Raw genomic sequence first — 18,684 nt, 5'->3', positions numbered from 1 at the left:
GTTCTGGCTTTTTCACCAGACTCAGTTCCTAGCACACAAGTTAACATTTTCTTCATCCCTGTATCTCACAGGCAGGCCAAGCTGCTGACACATAGAAGGAGATTAACAAAACTCTGCTGGCTCCATGGATTAATAAAAGAATGACCAATTTAGATGAACAAATGCTCAAGGGAATCAGTCCCTGAAAAACTCTCTCAGATCCTGGGTGGTGGTGATGAAAGGACAGATAAGAAGGCAAAGTAACTGTCCTGGCCTCAAGAACTAACTCTGTAGAAACTCAGGTAGACAGAAAGTATGCTGAGAAACCAACACAGACATACAACGATAGCTACCATTTTTATTCTAAAAGAGAAAGAGGAAATTAAACTATAATTATATATGAGTCAACATGGCACCCAACCACCCAAGCCAGAAGGAAGAGTCTTCCTAATCTTTCATCGCACTCATCCCCTTCAGCCAATTAGTCACCAAGTCCTTTAACCTTCTTTTCATCACTGAAACCCACACCTTCATCTTGCTCTCAGCTTCTCCCACCCCACACTACTGGTGGGATCTCAATGGGGCTCAATGAATAGCATCCCCTTCTCTTACCCAAGTTAAAAAAAAAAGAGGAAATAATAAAGAAGCCATGGCAGATAGAAAGAAATATGGCACCTCTATTTCTAGAAACTTTTATTTCAGGGGTTGTAGTTTTACAGCCAAGTGGCTAATACTGATGCAAGTGTTGGCATCATGAGACCAAAGCTGGTCTCCTCTTGGGCAGAAGAGCTTCTCCCCAAGGGCGGCTGCTTCCCAAGAGAAAAACAGGATGGAGTTGAGTTGTTGACTTAATTTCTCCAAAATTTATCAATCAGGGAAGGACTCTAGGACTGCTGTAATATTAATGAGTAGAAACAGCAATCCACACACCTCTCCAGGGAACTCCCTAAATCTCTCCCAGGCTGCCTGCTAAACACGTGTCACTGGCTCCCTCCTGCCATCCACCTGCCTACACACTGCTTTCTTGACCATGTAACCTTGCCTACCTCTCCAGGTGTGAGGCTTATCCTCTCCTCCTTCATAACTAACCCACCAGCCCCTGCCTCCTTATCTGACCTTCTGTTTTTCCCTCTACCTCCTTCCCAGCCCTTACTCATCTTTCCAGACTCAATTCAAGCTCATCTTAGATCATCAGTCCTTGTGAACATCCTCAGTAAAGCTCACACAGCCAGGTTGGTGTTCCCATCACACGCTTACTTGGCCACCTATGGCTACTCTAGTACATAATTATATTCCATCCACTAGGTCCCTTAACTCAAGAACAATTTCTTATAGTTTTAAACCCCAAATACCAACTACAGATTCTGGTAAACGAATACCTACAATCAGCAAAACAGGACCACATAAGAATTATTGAGATGTCTGATTTCAGTGCTAGAGTTGAACAAATGGATCAGACAGATAAATGGTCTCTAGACCCATCTGCAGTCAATTCTGGGTTATAGCAGCAGAACAGCACTGAACAAATTCCAAGATGGCTCTTCAAAAGCAGCACCAATAGCAATAGCTGGGAACTATAAGCTTGTTTTTGCTCCTCTGCCAACTAGCTGCATGCTATTGGTCAAGTCACTTTAGCCCATAGGGCTTGATTTCCTAATCTATACAATGAAAGGAATAAACAAGGTCCCCAAGCAGAAAACCAGTGCATGTCTATTGACTTTCCGCTGAATATTTCCTTTTAAGGGCAGTCAGCATTCCCAAGAGGAAAATGATTTTCCCAGCAGTGGCATCCTGCCCTTGACCCTTGCCAAAATAGCATTCTAGTCCAGCTCTTCATTGTCTTATGTTGCGTTCCCCAGTAAACACTCTCTGAGATGATCTAAAGTGCAGGCAGTTTATAGGGAAGTACCCTCAGGATCACACATATGAAAGGCAAGGAAGAAGGCGGATTGCACAGAGACAGCAGTTGATCTGTGATGCATTTGTAATTAAGGACTCAGCCAATTCCATGGGAAGTTCTCGACTAACAGTGGTCCTTCAGAGTGGTCCCAAATTATACCCCACCTCAAATAGTCATTGGATGGGGGCTGCTCCCTTATCCTGAGTAAGAGTCATTTCTGGAGAGGTTCTGGGCTGTAAACCATGAGTGACTAATCTCTATGAAGCTGGGGGTGTGAGTGGGTCATTGCTAGAGGGGCTAACTGGACAGACAATACAGCTACATTTACCCCAAATATTCTGAAAGTAAGAAAAAGAAAAGCATGGTGAAGAAGAGAGATGGATTAAAAGGAAACAGCTGAACTAAGAAAATCAGTTTTGGTATCCTACAGCCATGCTATCTGTTGGATGTTGGCAAAGTTGTTTTGTTTCTTTATGCTTCAATCTCTTTCTCTGTAAGGTGATCAGAGGTCACTTTCACCACTCAAATATCCATCATTCTATTCCATATTTCATTTTTGGACAATGTCCAAAGTCCTTTTGTTACCTACCTCAAGCCTTACAATTAGCACTGATGGGAGCGGGGCAGGGGGAGAGGGAACCCCACACATATCAAAAATCTCCAGTAGCATTTGAAATGCAGCTTCATTAAGCGTGAAGAGATGACCAGCAGTAACAGAAAATGCAAATCTACACACAACAGTGGACACACAGCAATCCCCAGATTGAATTGGATTTGCAGGCAACAGCTTGGGGATTTTGACATTAGACTGAATATAATTATTCAGTTAGTTGTAGCTTTATTACCCATGTTTCCCCTGGTGAGGCAATTTTCCTTATTGGAAGTAAAGCAACCCCAACCAATGCATTTAAAAATTAGACTTTTCCTGTTCTTATTAGCCTGTATCAAAGAAATGACTATTTGAAGTACAACCTGGGGGAAGAAATTGGCTCCTTATTTCACAGTTCATGTTGTTATGGCTTTCGGAGTGGAGAAAGACTCCCCAAGGAAATACTGTCTCTCAAAACAAGCTAGCAGGGTAATCAACAGGAGAGGTCTTTCCAGAGAGACAGAAAATGGGGAATATTATTAAAATATAATTAAATAAACAAAATAGATGCAAAACAAGATGTGGCCCATAAGCTGTTCAGGACAGAAATGTCATCTTAAAACTTACTTTCATAGTCATATACACAATATTGTCCAAATGGGGTTATATAAATCTTTCCAACCAACACAGCAGCTGTTAATCCTTAGCATATGAGTGTGGCCTATAGATCTGAATTTATACTCTAGCTCTTTAAACAAATGTCCACCAGGCCTAGTATCATGCAGAGTAAAATTCCCACCAATGAGATACTACAATATTTATTCATCTGAACTGAACACACATTCAGGTAAATGAAGTAAAACATGCAGTTCCAAGTGGATGGATATCATGTCAAGAACCATTTCAAGCCCAGTCGTCATGGCTCAGTGGTTGAGAATAGACCTATGAACCAGGAGGTGGAGGTTCCATTACTGGTCAGAGCACATACCCAGGTTGTGGCCTCGATTGCCATTGGGGGGCATGCAGGAGGCAGCCAATCGATAATTCTCTCTCATTATTGACATTTCTATCTCTCCTCCCTTCTCTCTGAAATCAATAAAAAATATATATTTTAAAAAATTAAAAACCATTTCAAGTCCTTTGTTCATAAAGTTCAGTCACCTTTATCCCAAGTTCCAGCTCTGAATAGCTCATATGTTGGACTATGTGCTTCTTCTTTTGCTTGATTCTTATGGTAAGCCTTTGTCTGACACTGTTCCCCTAACAGATACCATGTTATTAAAGAAAAAAAAGATACTTTAATTTTAAATGAATTTCTTAAATTCCTTATAGAATATGTATTTCTCTCCATTTATAAACAAGGATGTGAGGAACATTGGACATTTTTTAACTTATAGCAAAGGGTTGGTTAAATATAATCTTAGCTGAAACCTGTTTGGCTCAGTGGATAGAGCGTCGGCTTGCAGACTGAATGGTCCCAGGTTCGATTCCGGTCAAGGGCATGTACCTGGGTTGCGGGCACATCCCCAGTAGGAGATGTGCAGGAGGCAGCTGATTGATGTTTCTCTCTCATCGATGTTTCTAACTCTCTATCTCTCTCCCTTCCTCTCTGTAAAAAATCAATAAAATATATATACAAAAAAATAAATAAATATAATCTTATATATGTGTACACGTCCATACACCTTACAGCTCAATAATGTCTTTCTTTTTTTCCAACTTGATTATTTCACTTCTGATTTTAGTTATGTGGGAAGCCAGAGATAGGAGCTCTACTGGAAACCATTCCTAGCACACCAGACACATATGAAAGGCAAGAGAGAAAGTAGATTGCACAAAGACAGCAGTTGCCCTGGCTCAAGGGAGCAGCCACCCAGTGATAAAATTATTATAATTTTATCCCATCAGTAAAGGAATGGATATAAAAGCTGTAGTACATTTACACAATGGAATAGTACACGGCTATAAAAAAGAAGGGATTCTTACCTTTTGTGAAAGCATGGATGGACCTGGAGATTATTGTGCTAAACAAAATAAGCCAGACAGAGAAAGACAGAGATCATATGATCTCATTTACATATGGAATCTACATAATGAACAAAACAATTTTCATTACCTATATATATAAAAAGGTTAAGCAACCGTCCGACTGTCCGACTGGTAGCTATGATGTGCAACAACCACCAGGGAGCAGACACTCCGACCAGTAGCTATGACACACATTGACCACCAGGGGGCAGACACTCAATGCAGGAGCTGCCAAGCTGCGGTGACTTGGCAGCAGCAGCAGTTCTCCGGTGACACACCCTGGAACCAGAGAGGAGTGAGCCCGATTCTGAGGTGCAGCACCCAAGAACTGCCCTCAAGAACTGCCCTCTTGCAATCTGGGACCCCTCAGGGGATGTCTAAGAGCCAGTTTTGGCCCAATCCCTGCAGGCCAGGCTGAGGGACCCCACCTGCCAGAGGGACCCCGCTCACTCCACAGACACCCTTCAAACTGTGGCACAGCCCCAGGTGCAACCAGCTGGGGAGGGACCACAGGAGGTTGGCTCCAGGGAGTGTCCAGCCCGTCTCGCCCAGTCCCACCCTGCTGGACACCTTCTAATTAATTTCCTTTCAATGTGCATGAATCTGTGCACTGGGGCACTAGTCCTGTCTAATAAAAGAGAAACATGCAAATTGACCATACCTCCGCTACACTCACAAGCCATGCCCACAAGCCACGCCCACAAGCCAATCAGGATCAAGTATGCAAATAAACCCAACCAAGATGGTGGCAGCCACAGAGCTGGAGCCAACAGGAGGCTTGGGTTGCCCCTGGCGATGGAGGAAGCCAAGCTTCCTGCCTGCCCTGGCCAGCCCTGGGCTATACTCAAGGCTACAAAGTTTCAACTATAGAAGATAAATAAATCCCAGATACCTGCTTCCAGCACCGGGGCCTCCTCTCAAGGAGGATCTGGGAGCCTGGGTTGCCCGGGGCCATGGCCAGCCTGTAAACAGCCATCAGCCCCTCACCCAGGCTGGCCACATCCCCCCAGCGGGGACCCTCACCCCATGGGGGCATGGCCAGCCTGCAAACCACCAAAGGCCCCTCGCCCAGGCTGCCCCACGCCCCAAGGGAACCTCCACCCTGATCTGGGACACCCTTCAGGGCAAACCAGCTGACCCCCACCCATGCACCAGGCCTCTATCTATACTAATAAAAGGGTAATATGCTAATTAGACCAGGAGACCTCCCGGATGTTCTTCTGGACAAAGCCATGTAGGCGGGGCCGAGGTAGAGGCGGTTAGAGGCCAAGAGAGGAGGGCAGTTGTGGGTGATCAGGCTGGTGGGGGGCAGGGCCGTTGGGGGTAAGCAGACTAGCAGGGGGGCCAGTTGGGGGCAAGCAGGCCATCAGTGGGGGTCAGTTGGAAGTGATCAGGACAGCGGGGGGGGGGGGCAGTTTGGAGTGAGCAGGCCAGCAGGGTGGCAGTTGGGGGCGAGCAGGCCAGTGGGGAAGGGAGGTGGGGGCAAGCAGGCCGGTGGCGGGGGGCAGTTGGGGGCAAGCAGGCCGGCAGGCAGAGTGGTTAGGGGAAATCAGGCAGGCAGGCAGGAAGGTGAGTGGTTAGGAGCCAGCAGTCCTGGATTGCGAGTGGGATGTCTGACTGCCAGTTTAGGCCCAATTCCTGTAAACCGGCAGTAGGACATCCTTCGAGGGGTCCCAGATTGGAGAGGGTGCAGGCCAGGCTGAGGAACACCCCCTCCCTTGTGCACGAATTTTGTGCACCAGGCCACTAGTTTTATATAACAAAAAAGATTAAAGCAGAGATGTGATAAAAGCAGTTCAATATACAGGGTGTCCCAAAAAAATGTATACACATTTTAACAGCTGATAGCTCAGTTGATGTTTCCTTTTTTTCATATTTAACCTATTTGAATTAATTCTTATTCAAAGTGTGTAAACATTTTTTGGGACACCCTGTATGAATTTAAAAAGATGCATAATCCTATGACCTTTTATTTCAGAGAGAGAACACAGAAACAAAGGAATGATTACTTAACTTAAAGTTCAAATTTATAAATTGAGTTCTAGATTAATGATTTACTTAAATTGATATATAAACCCAATTTCTAATCAGTTAAACAAATATTACTGAACAATGTGATTTTTGATAAAAAAATATACAATAGCATCCTACTCAACGCTAATCACTGAAAATAGTTGTCACAATACCGTAAATCAGTGAAGCTGAAAAGTCTTCAGCAATGCTAAAAGTTCATTTTTTCCTTAAGTACACAAATTAAACTATTTTCGTCCTTAAGAAGGTGGAACCACAATGTTAAAAATAACAGTCCAAGTTAGAATATCCTCAGAAGAAAACATGTCCAGAGAAAAAAATTTTTTAAGAGTAAAATATCAAAGTCTAAGAAAAGTTCACTGAAAACATGATAGGGTTTTCATAAGCTTTTCTTTTTTTTAGATCCAATAAAGATCATGGCTTGAGATTCATCTTCATGTGACTGTCTAACAAAAAATATATTGAGGACCTACTATGAGAACAGGGTAATATTCACATCAAGGTGAGCATGTAGTAGGATGAGCAATGAATAAATACAAAGGAACAGAAAATAAATAAAAAAATATTAGAAATTTAACTAGAAGACAGAGAATTACAAGTAAAGCAATTAAAGACTAAATGAACAGGATGAATTTCTATCGCAACCATGACAGAACCTCATGACTTTTGATATCAACTCATCCTAAATGGCTTGCCCCAGAACCTAGACCGTTCTAAAGCCCTCTAAGAAATGTGGTTATTCAATAGCAAATGGCACAAGAATATCAAAGAGAATCAGGACTCCTGTGATGCTGAGGGTTTCAGAGCTGATCCTCTGATCTTCCCGGCAGTAAAATAATTACATCATCACCAGTGGAGGTTTTCAGAGGACAAAAAATGCTCCTAAAGCCCCAGCTGAGTTTTACTGACCAGCAAGTAGACTTTAATGAACAATGTCATTTTGTCATGAACATTTATCTAACAATAATTCACTCTGCAGTCTCATTATAATAGTTTTATCACTGTGTGGCTGCTCCCCTGAGCCAGGGCACAATTCTGTGGCCTGAGATGACCAATAGGGAGCCAGGCTTCTCTACTTCTAGTAGAGACACAAAAGCTATTAAAGGACATATGATTGCAGAGTCCCACTTTCATCCTTGGATGTAAGAAACTTAAAATACTCAAGAATACCTGGTGATAACCCTCTAGCATAATTATATTCTTATTTTCTTACAGCACTTAAAGAAGAGTGATGGTATCATGGAAAGTGTACTAAATTTAGAATCACAATGTTCACTATCAAATTAAGGCAAGTCATTTAACCTTCAAAGGCCTCAGTTTCCCCATCTTTAAACTGGGGATAATGAGGACACCCTTCCCAAAGTCCCTGTGATGATAAATGAGATTAATTTCTGAAATGCTTTATAGTTTCCAAAGCAATTTCATGAACAAATCCATGAAGGAGTCTCCCAGGGGCTGGCCAAAGGGCAAATTTTCAAGTAGATATTGGAATAATTCCCCATATTAATGGCTGTCTCAAATCCATAGTTTTGTTGTTGTTGTTGACACTATTACAGATGTCCTCATTCCTTCCCCCTTTCCCACCTCCACCCAGCCCCCGAGTCCCCCTCTGGCCTTTGCCATAATTATCCGTGTCCAGGGACTATGCATATATATTCTTTGACAAATCTCTTCACCCTCTTTCATCCAGTTCCCTCTATGTCTGGCAGTCTGTTCCATGTATGCATGCCTCTGATTCTATTTTACTCATCAGCTTATTTTGTTCATTAGATCTCACATGTAAGTGAGATCATAAGATCTCTGTCTTCCTCTGTCTGGCTTATTTTGCTTAGCATAATAATCTCCAGGTCCATCCATGCTGTCACAGAAGGTAAGAGTCCTTTTTTATAGCCGTGCAGTATTCCACTGTGTAAATGTACCACAGCACACAAACAAAACAAAGACTGGGGAAAATTTTGGCTGCAGCAGCAATGACAAGGTAGAGGGGTCATGGGCACAATAGGAAGGGGTGTAGACTCCAGCACAGTCAGGGGGATTTTAGGCATGACTGGGCCACTCACCAGCTGTGTACCCTGGGCAGGGGTTAGCCTGCCTCTATGCTTCTGTGCTGACATCTTTTTAAAAAATATATATTTTTATTGATTTCAGAGAGGAAGGGAGAGGGAAACAGAGATAGAAACATCAATGATGAGAGAGAATCATCGATCGGCTGCCTCCTGCACGCCCCTTACTGGAGATCAAGCCCAAAACCCGGGGATATGCCCTGACCGGGAATCGAACTCATGACCTCTTGATTCTGGGGTCGACACTCAACCATGGAGCCACACCTAGCTGGGCTGTGCTGACATCTTTAAAATGGGGACATCAGAGCCCACTTCCCTGGCTGCCATGAACTACACGTGTGTGTAACGTGCTCAGAGGGGGAAGGGGCACCTAGTACGTGCTCAATAATTATTAACTATTACTAAAATGACCAAAAATGTAATACATTTGGCAATAACCATGCCAACCAAATATCTATTATTAATCATTTTTGTTCTAAGAGCTAAGATAGTTTTAAGAAAAGAGAAGTGAGTACAACATTGAGTCTGCTCTTTATATTTGAAGGCAATCAATGCCCTAATTCCCATGCACTGGATTGGTCCTCTTCTTCCCTCCCTTGTTCTTATGGTCTTCCATCTACTGCATCCTTAGTCGCAGGCCTATTCTTCTTCCTGAGGTCTGAACTACCTCTGACAGTTGGAACAGGTAAGGCCTGGCCTGAGTCTTAGATTGAACTCAGATGACCCACAATTTGACTCAAGTTCTCAAATGGGTCAAAGGGATCAACTGCACCTATAAGTAGCTTTTCCCGACTTCACCAGGCCAAAAATGGGTTCCTTAAAGTCAGAAGGTCAGTCCACAAGCATAAGAAAAAGTGCTAACATTTTTCTCTAGACATTTTGATTCTCTTTCCACTGCTATATCTGCCCGGGGGGGGAAATGCAGCAAAGGAATTTAACACAGAAAGGGTAGCAAACAAAAAAAAATATTTTAATAACATTTCTACACATTGCTCGGGGCTTCTAAAGTTACAAGTTCACACAGTGTGAACAACTGTTTTTCATTTCGTTGGAGGGTTAGAATTTAAATAGGAATTGACAGAATGAGCACACCTAGTGCACAAACCTAGTGAAGATTCTCAGACACAGTCTCCACCTCTTTGGTGATGGAATGGGGAGAATGTTGACCATGTGTCTATATTTCATTAGCGAGGAAAATTCAGAGATGGCTAATGAGTATTCATGTCCGAAATGTGAAAGCTGGAGTCTCTGGGGTCCTCACTAGCATGTGCTGAAAGTATCTGCCCAGAGGCCTCCGTTCTCCTTGGTGCAGTGTCGCAAGCGTGGAAGAGCCCAGCTATTTCTGCCCCTCCTCGAGGCTTTCCAAGGTCCTCACTGGCAGAACCCACAGGAATCACTTTTCATGAAGTAAACATGGAAAACAGAACATGAAGACCAGAGGGAACAATGAGAAGGAGTCTCTTAACAACATGTTTCGTTTTCCCCAAAGGTGGAAGCTCCTTCTCCTCCAATCTACCTGCTTTGTTATGGTTTTGGTTTAGAACTCACGGGCATCCTTCAGGTATTCTGGGAATTGCAGACACTGCCCAGAGCTGTCGTCATTTAGACAGTAGTTCTATCCTTCCATACACTTCCCCCGTATCACTTACAGCCACACTTAGCACATGGCTGACGCGGGCTCCTCCTGTGAGTGAGCACCTACCTTCTTGTTCTGAATCACTGGCCGTCCTGCCCAGCTTCTCAGTTAGACACTAAACGTTTAGAGCAAGTCTTATTCCATCTAGAGATTACTGAAGTGAGCGAATGGAAGAAGTCCTCTTCATTTCTATAAACAGAACAAAAACTACAGCTACATTCTGGGAAAGTTCAGCTGATGTGGACTTTATCACCATGTGCTGCGCAGGGACATGTGCTGAGCAACAGTGTATCACGCTGTGTGGCTCTTGTCCATTTGTAGCTTCTGCTCAAATAGCACTAACCAATAATACCAATTAAAAGTCTTACTTACAAAGTCAAAGCATTTATTCAAGACATGGAATGTAAGCACAATTAATTTAGTAGGTCTACTTGTTTTAGGAGAATAATACAAGTAATAGCAATGCTATAGGTAGAGTCTGCATCTATTCCTGCACTGAAAATAGAAGTCATTTATCAAACTCAATTTTGGGTGCAGGAGGTTATGTCCTGCAGAAAGCAGGGAAGTAAATAAAATCAGTGGATTTTCCAGTTAATACCTAAATATCTCTAGATAGATATAAATATGTAGAAAGAAGGGAGAGAATGAATTAACCCGAAGAAAGTTGATTAAGGGGGTACTTTTAACAATTAAAATGGTAGAGATATATTTGAGGGAGAAAAAGCAGCCATATGACTTAGAATGAAACAATACCACTTTATCAAACATTAACACAGTCACACATGACAGAGTGTTTGCTAGGAAACTTGGTGTAAGGCTCTTATGATAGAACCCATCCATGCCCAATGCAGTAAATCTCTGGCACACATCCTTTACTGTGATCACTGCCTTCCCATGGAAGGAGACTCACTGCCTTATTAGGGAGCCTATCTCAAATGGGGACAGCTCTCATCATTAGCTCCTCCTCAGACTGAGCCAAATCTACCTTCTAGTAACTTACATTGGTCTTTGCTCAGCACTCCGAAATTTAATTTTCCTCAAGACAGCTCTTCAAGTATTATTTTTAATGTATTACATTTTTAAACTCCATTTATTCCCTTCTTCATGATTCAGAGAATTTATTCGCTGTACAGTTTATTCAAGATGCTGTCGTTTATTTTAATACATCACCAACGCCATCTTAAGATGCATGATATCTACAAAGTTCCACCAGTCAAAGATTCAAGCAAAGTTGTTTAAGCAGCTTTCAAGATGCCTTAGAGGTAAGGGCAAATCAGTAGATGAGAGGGTAAAAAGCCGTGTGCCATTTACACAAAGGACTATTACTTGGCCATAAAAAAGGAAATTTTTTACCTTTTGTGACAGCATGAATGGAATGGGAGAGCATTATGCTAAGTGAAATAAGCCAGTCAGAGAAAGACAAGTATCATATGATTTCACTCATATGTGGAATCCAATGCACAAACTGAACTACCAAGCAAAACAGAGACAGACTCATAGATAGAGAGCAGGCTGACAGCTGTGGGGAGGGGCTACTGGATGGGAAAGGGTGCTGAGTGGCAAAGGTGGAGGGATTGAGCAAAAGAGAAAGAACTCATGGACCGAGACAACAGAGTGGTGATTCTGGGAGAATGGAGGAGGTGGAGGAGAGTATGGGGGAATAAATGATGATGGATGGAGACTTGACTTGGGGTAGTGAAATACAATACAGTGTATAGATGATGGGTTGGAGAATTGTGCACCTAAAACCTGTATAATTTTGTTAACCAGTGCCGATTCAATAAATTCAATTTAAAAAGTGATTATTAATTACTCAAAATTAAGCCAGAGTTAACTCTGTTTCAAAGGGAAGAAGGAGTTAAAATGAAGTTTTGTGAGTTAATTCCCAAGGGGACAAAAAAAAAAGTTACCTCTCTTTTCTTTCTCTTAGTCTAAACATGTAAAAGGATTCCCCAAATCTCTGAAGATATCTTCTCATTGTCAGATCAAAGATGATATTGTTAGCTGTGCTAACGCTATGATTTGAACAGAACAGTGGAATCAATATGGCTTATCTTCTGATTTTTATCGGGATAAATTTATTTACTGGAAACAAAAGACAAAGACATACTTCTAGCTAAGAATTAACAAGCCTTTGGAGGTATCCTTATATAGCCAATAAATCAAGCAACATCCACCTTTCATAGCAAGAAGAGCATGATTTAGGCCTCCCCTTCCCTCCCCACCCCCCAAAACAGTCACAAAATGTCTCATAATTGGATAAAACATATTTGCAAAGGCTCTAGGCAAAAAATTATTCCCACTGGCCAGACGGAATTTGTTCCATCGCAGCTGACTGTAGAAGACTGATGACACTACCCTTGCATAAAATGATGATTTATTCTCTCCAGCATAGAGTATTCACCTCGGTATAACACAGTGGCTCAAAGTAACAGTCAACATGCTCCACAAATCCTCAAAGGTCAGCCCTTCACTTCTTTTATGTCTTGGTCTACATACCAAGTGTTCAATAAGACCCACCATGGTGATCTATCTAATTAAAATTGCAACACCTTCTTCCTCCCAGCTTTGAATAATCTTAATCTGATAATTTTCTTTATTTAGAAAATTTAGCTACTTAGAATGCACCGAAAGATTTACTGAATTATCCTATGGGTATGTATGCATGTTAATCATTCTATTTTCCCTCCCTTCTCACACACACACACACACACACACACACACACACACGAAGATAACATTGACAGAACTGGATCTTTATCTATTTAATGATATATCCCAAGAATCTAGAAGAGTTCCTGGCACAGAGTAGGAAATAAATCAACATGCATTAGTTGAATGAATGAATAAAGGACTCTGGGCTTAGAATGACATGGCCCTGAGTCCCAATTCCACCTACACTAGCTGCAGGACCTGGGAAATGACCATCCTTCTGCAGCTGTGTTTCCTCATCCATAAAATAGGGACCTCAGGAGTGCCTTCCCATAGGATCCACATGAGGCTTATGTGAGTCAATGCATGTCAAGGACTTAGGATCATGCTTGGCCATAGTAAGCTTTTTATAAATGTTAGTTGCCATTGTTATTATTATTTCAAGATATGTTCCTCACAGTCGTGATGGATTTGTGATGATTTATGTGCTCAGGCAACTGGCTCTCCTCATATCTGACATCACAGATCTGAGATTGGGAAAAAGGACCCAAAGATCTTCATAGGGCAGCAGAGCTGCCAAGGGTCAAACCCCATCACTGTGGCCTCATCAGCTGCAATTCAATAACACACAGGATTTTGCAAAGGAGCTGTTAAGAGTGTAAGTGCTACTGTCTCAGACCTGCTGGAATAGAGTAAACATGACAATGAACCAATGAGTAAGTGAGGGGTAAGGCTCAGAAACCTTAAAAGGCAGGGAAGGCAGCTCCTCTCTTCCTACTTGAACAGAGAGTTTTGTTTATTTGGCTGAACTAGAGTCAAAGCTAATGGTTCTTGATGGCTTTGAATCACTCACCACACCTCATTCTGTGGACTTCTACACAGGGGCTGAAACTCACACTTTATGAAAAAAGATAAAGAGGGGGAAAAACAGCTCTCTGTTAAAGAATTTGCCAGGACATACTCATCATTTAGACATTTGCTTATGTTTCTAGAAAGCTAATGATCAGAAATGGGAAGGTAAGTTTTTCCTCGAGCAAAATCCCAGTCCACCTAAAGGTTACAAATGAAATCATTAACCTAAATGTTCACTAAATATTTAGGAAAACAAAACACTTTGGAAACACTTATTATTGATTGGCAGGGATTTCAGAACTAATTAAGTTAACAAAGGAGGTAACAATGAGTGAGGAAGACAGAGATGAAGGAAAAACAGAATGACAAAAGCAAGAGGGACATTTACTGATATTGAAGTAATCATCGTCTTAACTTCCCTATTTATTATAACATGTCTCCCCACAAGGCTAATCTCCTCCCTAATGAATAACCACATGCTCGAGGATTATTAGATCATGACAAATCAGGCCAAAAGGAATTTCTCTCCTCACTCTAGAGAAGAAAGACCCCATGATTTGGGGGAACTGACCAAGGTCACAGTAGCTAAGTTGAAGCTGGAATCAAATTTCCAGACTCCCAAGTCAATGCTCTGCTCTGCACAGGAACTTCCCCGAACTCCAACGTGCATGTGATAAATGATTCAGTAGTTCCAAGAGGAACCCAAGATTCTACACTTCTGACAAGCATCCCAGTGGAGCAGAGGCCGCTGGATTACACTGAGTAGCGAGTCTCTGCCCCATTTCACCTGCTAAAGTAAGTCTGGGAATAGGTTTTCCGTTGTTTTAATGAAAAAAGGTGTTTTTCAGGAACAAGGGGAAGTAGGTTGCAAATGAAATGCTGAAGTTTTAAATGTTGTAATAACTCAACACTGTTGTAAAATTTACGGGGGTTCCCATTTACATGGTGGTGTCAACTGTAAAACATATACTTAAATTGCAAATTTTTAAAGTACATGCAAACATCAGTGTATTAGAGTTGAGCGATCTCAATGCATTCTATGGATATGCATTTATTGGTTATTTCCCCTTTATGTTTGAAATACACCATGCCTGTATTGCACTAAATCTACTAAAACTGTCTTACTTCTACCTCTGATGACAACAGAGATACCATGTCTAGGGGTTGCTTTCACTTGCTTTGAGATTTTACATTTTAGAACAGAAAGATGGCACTGACACATCAAATTCCAGAAGGCTTATCTGCATAGATTTTACCTTCCATTAACACAGTGGAACACAATTGTCCATACCCTACTTGTGTTAAAACCCTGTTTAGGAGAGACCAAGTGTAACTGGAGGAGAAAAGATTGAAACCCTTGTTACTTCTCTATCTCTAGTTCCGCCTCCCCTCTCAGAGGACTCTCCATGCATCTGAAGAGATTCGATGCAAATAAACACAGTATGTCCTCTCCAGCCAAAATTCAGTTAACCTCCCCAACCTTCCTATTGGTCTCCTTGAATCAGCTGAGCCCGAGGTTTTTCCTATAAAACGTCCTAAATCTGATCCCAGTAAAATTTCACTTCAGCTGAAGTGAAAATGCAGAGGTAGCATTTACGGATAACAGCTGGAGAACATTAGTTCTCTGTCTCTCCTTTGCTCTCCCAAGGGTTGAAAGCTCTGCTGTTCAGACAGGAAGTCGTCATACACCACACACTGTACAATACGAGAACGCTGGGATATACGGACAAGTTGCAGAGGATTAGGGGGAGTGTGCAGGGGTTTTGTTCAAGAACCCAGAGCAGCAACTCGGCATACTTCTTAGGGTGTCCTTCCCCCCACCATAGTATTCAAGTAGCATCATGTATGCACACCCAGCACTGACAAGCATACACTTCACTCCCTGAAAGCTTTGTAATAACTCAGAGTAAGAAGGCTTCACCTTCCATTTTTCGACAAGCTTTTAAAACATGAACTCCAAGAAGTTTGGGGGAGTGGCTACGATTCTCCAATAATCTTTTCTGGCATACTTTCAAATGTGCTATCTAAAAGGACAACCTTTTAACTTCTTAAAAATGAAATTGTCACCAAAAAGAATCTCTCACATAACGGCCCAGAATAAGGAAATCTATGTATTTCAACATATATGTGGAACTCAAAAACAAGATGATGGGGGAGAGAATGATTTAAACAAAAGGCTCTTGTGGATATGGTATTTTGGCGTGGGTTTCTGATTGGTTTCTGCTGGAATCTCACAAAGCTACTGAGAAAAACACGGCCACAAACAACAAGGGGGGCGACATCCACAAAGTTTCGCGTAGGATGATAGGAGTTTCCCAAACACCAGAGGCTGAATAGCTTTTCTGCATTCCTACCGTCTGCAGGCTCTGAACCCAGTTTGCAACCGCCCGTCCTCCGGAGGCGGGCTGTAAAACCGACCCTGGCTCTTCCACGCCCCTCCAGCCAAGTTCAGGAGAGACCAACCTTCCTAACTTTTGAACTATGGGAATGCCTTTGCCATGTGTGTATCGGGGGCATGCTGTTAATCAATGGGGTGACAACACTACAGTTTTATGCGAGGAGAGGGAGGAGGGGCGAGGGGGAAGCCAACCCACACATCCATCATCATTTTAGGAGGAGGTGGAGTTTAAAGTTTCTCCAAGTTCCCACTTGACAGGCAATATTTCTGTGCAATTTCCAGGCCCATAGAACAGATGGTCCTTTGCCCGTCTTGAGCCCGGAGAGAACCAGACAAAGCCCCCCGCCACTCCTCGCCTCGCGGGGGCCCAGAGGTGGTCAGTTTCACGAAGCTGTCACCCAGGGGCCGTGAGCAGAGAATGGAAACTTAACTACTTTTTTTCAGAAGTTTTTCCTGCTACCGGAGAGCGGACTGGAGCACAAAGGCCTGAGAAAGTTTTCACTTCGTGATTTCTTTGAAAAACGTTTCTCCACCGTCTGCCAAACCATCATCCTAAATCCCAGACGCCCAGGGTGGGAAAGTTGAGGCACAGGCATTCGGAAACACCGCGGCATTGCCACTTGAGCCGTCCCAAAGACAACCTGGGAAGTTGCTTAAAAGGACACCCCCTCCCCCTTCCCCCGTCCCGGGTGGGGAAAGCATCCTCGGGGCGCTGAGCACTCAGTGCCAAAGGGAAGGTGACGGCCGGGACAAGGGGGCCAAATGGGTGTGCGCCACCGCCGCGGGCGAGAACCTTCCTTCCCAGACCCGAGGGTGAGGGGAAAGGAGGGGGGCGCGATCTGGGAGCGTGAGGACGGGCGGCCCACTCACCCTCACTGCCGTACTGTTTGCCATTGTTCGCGCCCATCCTGCCGCCGTCATGCCTGCCGTCTCCCGGGACACTCCATAGCTGGGGCGCACCGCCTGCGCGCTCCGCCCGAGGAAAGCCCGTCCGACGGGACCGTTAGCTGCGCATACCCCACGCTCCGGGGCCGAGGTCCGGCTGGGAGCGGCCCCTGCACTCCGAGGGGAGGGGGCGCTCGGTCCCCTCCCGGCACCCCCAATGGCTCCGGGTGGGGCCAGGGGCGGCCGCCGCTCTTAGAATCCGCGATCGCGGCCGGCGGGCGCAACGCCGCGGAGAGCCCGCGCCCTGGGGCCGCCCAGAGGCTCGCCGCGCCGCCGCCGCCGGGTCCCCATTCGCCCGCCCCGATCCCCCTGCGGTGGGCGCGGAGCCGCACGGGTGGCCGGGCTCCCCCGATCGACCGCCTCTCCCCGGCGCCCTTGCACGCCCACGACTTCCCCGGGGACGGGCGCGGCGGCCACTTGTTGCGGGTGCCCCGACCCAGCAGAGACTCGCGGCCCGGCGCAGCTCGCCCGCGGGCCGGACTTTTGTTAGCGCCAGGCGCCTCCTCTCGCCGCCCAGCGTCAATCACAGCTGGAGCCCCCGGGAGGAAGGCCGGAGCGGAGATGCGCGGCCTTTTAAAGGGGCAGCGCTCCTTTTTGGGGTCTGGCTCTGGGCCCCAGCCACCCGCGAACCACTCTGAGCAAAGGAACGTGCTCTTGGCTGCATTCACTATTGTTCCTTTACGGGCTTGGCCCTCAATGTGTAAGATGAGCTTCCAGACGTCCTTTGAAATCCCTTGGCTTTGCCTGGAAAGATGGCCTATCTTAGGTGCAGGGGCATGTAAAGCAAACATGCCTCAGAGTCTGATTGTACCTGGCAATCTCAGGTATCTGTGCTGGCATCCTCTTCTCAGGTTTGCGACTGAGAAGGAGAGTGGAAGACAGAAGGAGGGAAAACTGGAGGGGAACTTAGTCAGTGGGGAGCCAAAGCCATTCCCGCCCCGGTGCGGGAGGTTTCCTGGCTCAGAACTTTTTAAGAGCTTCCAAGCCAGGAAGTGTATTTTCTCCCTGGTTCTATGATTTTTATTACTATTATTATCTTGTGGTTGGTGTTAGCCTTTGTTTAATACATTACTACCTTTTCTTGGAGATTTATATGGCACTTCTAGAGCCTTAAAATGGTCCATTGGTGTTCCCTCCTTGAAATGGAAAAAGAAAATTCTTCTTAATGTTTTATTTCCTTTCCATGTAAATACCTAGAATTTTATAACATTGCATCTACTTGAGTAAAGACCAGGACATTCCCAGTGCAAATGTCTGTGTAGGGAGGCAAGCACATAGCAGTTTCTCCCTATAGGTGTTAGATGTTTTGAATTAAATTAAACATATATAATGATATACAGAGTGTCCCAAAAAAATGTATACACACTCTTTGAATACTTACAAAGGTAGTGTTTATTAAAGTACATTTCATTTTCAAAAAGCTATCAGCTGTTAAAGTGTATATACATTTGGGGGGGACACCTTGTATGTCATACTAGAGGCCCGGTGCACAAAAATTTGTGCACTTGGGGGAGGGGGGGTCCCTCAGCCCGGCCTGTGCCCTCTCGCAGTCTGGGACCCCTCGGGAGATAACGACCTGCTGGCTTAGGCCTGCTCCCGGGTGGCAGAGGG

General features: G+C 44.2%; 1 protein-coding gene across 2 annotated transcripts in view; it reads right to left on the bottom strand.

Moving 5' to 3' along the window:
- FBXL7 (F-box and leucine rich repeat protein 7) overlaps positions 1-17,541 on the bottom strand; it is a 320,865-nt gene extending 303,324 nt beyond the window's left edge. For both annotated transcript variants that reach the window (XM_036308406.1, XM_036308407.1), the window contains exon 1: positions 16,999-17,541. In XM_036308406.1, coding sequence (XP_036164299.1) covers positions 16,999-17,035 — 37 coding nt within the window. In that variant the 5' untranslated portion in view covers positions 17,036-17,541. The remainder of the gene's footprint in view (positions 1-16,998) is intronic.
- Positions 17,542-18,684: the final 1,143 nt, after the last annotated feature.

Source organism: Myotis myotis, unplaced genomic scaffold (assembly GCF_014108235.1).
Source record: "Myotis myotis isolate mMyoMyo1 unplaced genomic scaffold, mMyoMyo1.p scaffold_m19_p_5, whole genome shotgun sequence".
NCBI classification, from domain to species: domain Eukaryota; kingdom Metazoa; phylum Chordata; class Mammalia; order Chiroptera; family Vespertilionidae; genus Myotis; species Myotis myotis.
The sequence above is the reverse complement of the archived record's forward strand: the minus strand, read 5'-3'. Positions and strand labels throughout refer to the sequence as shown.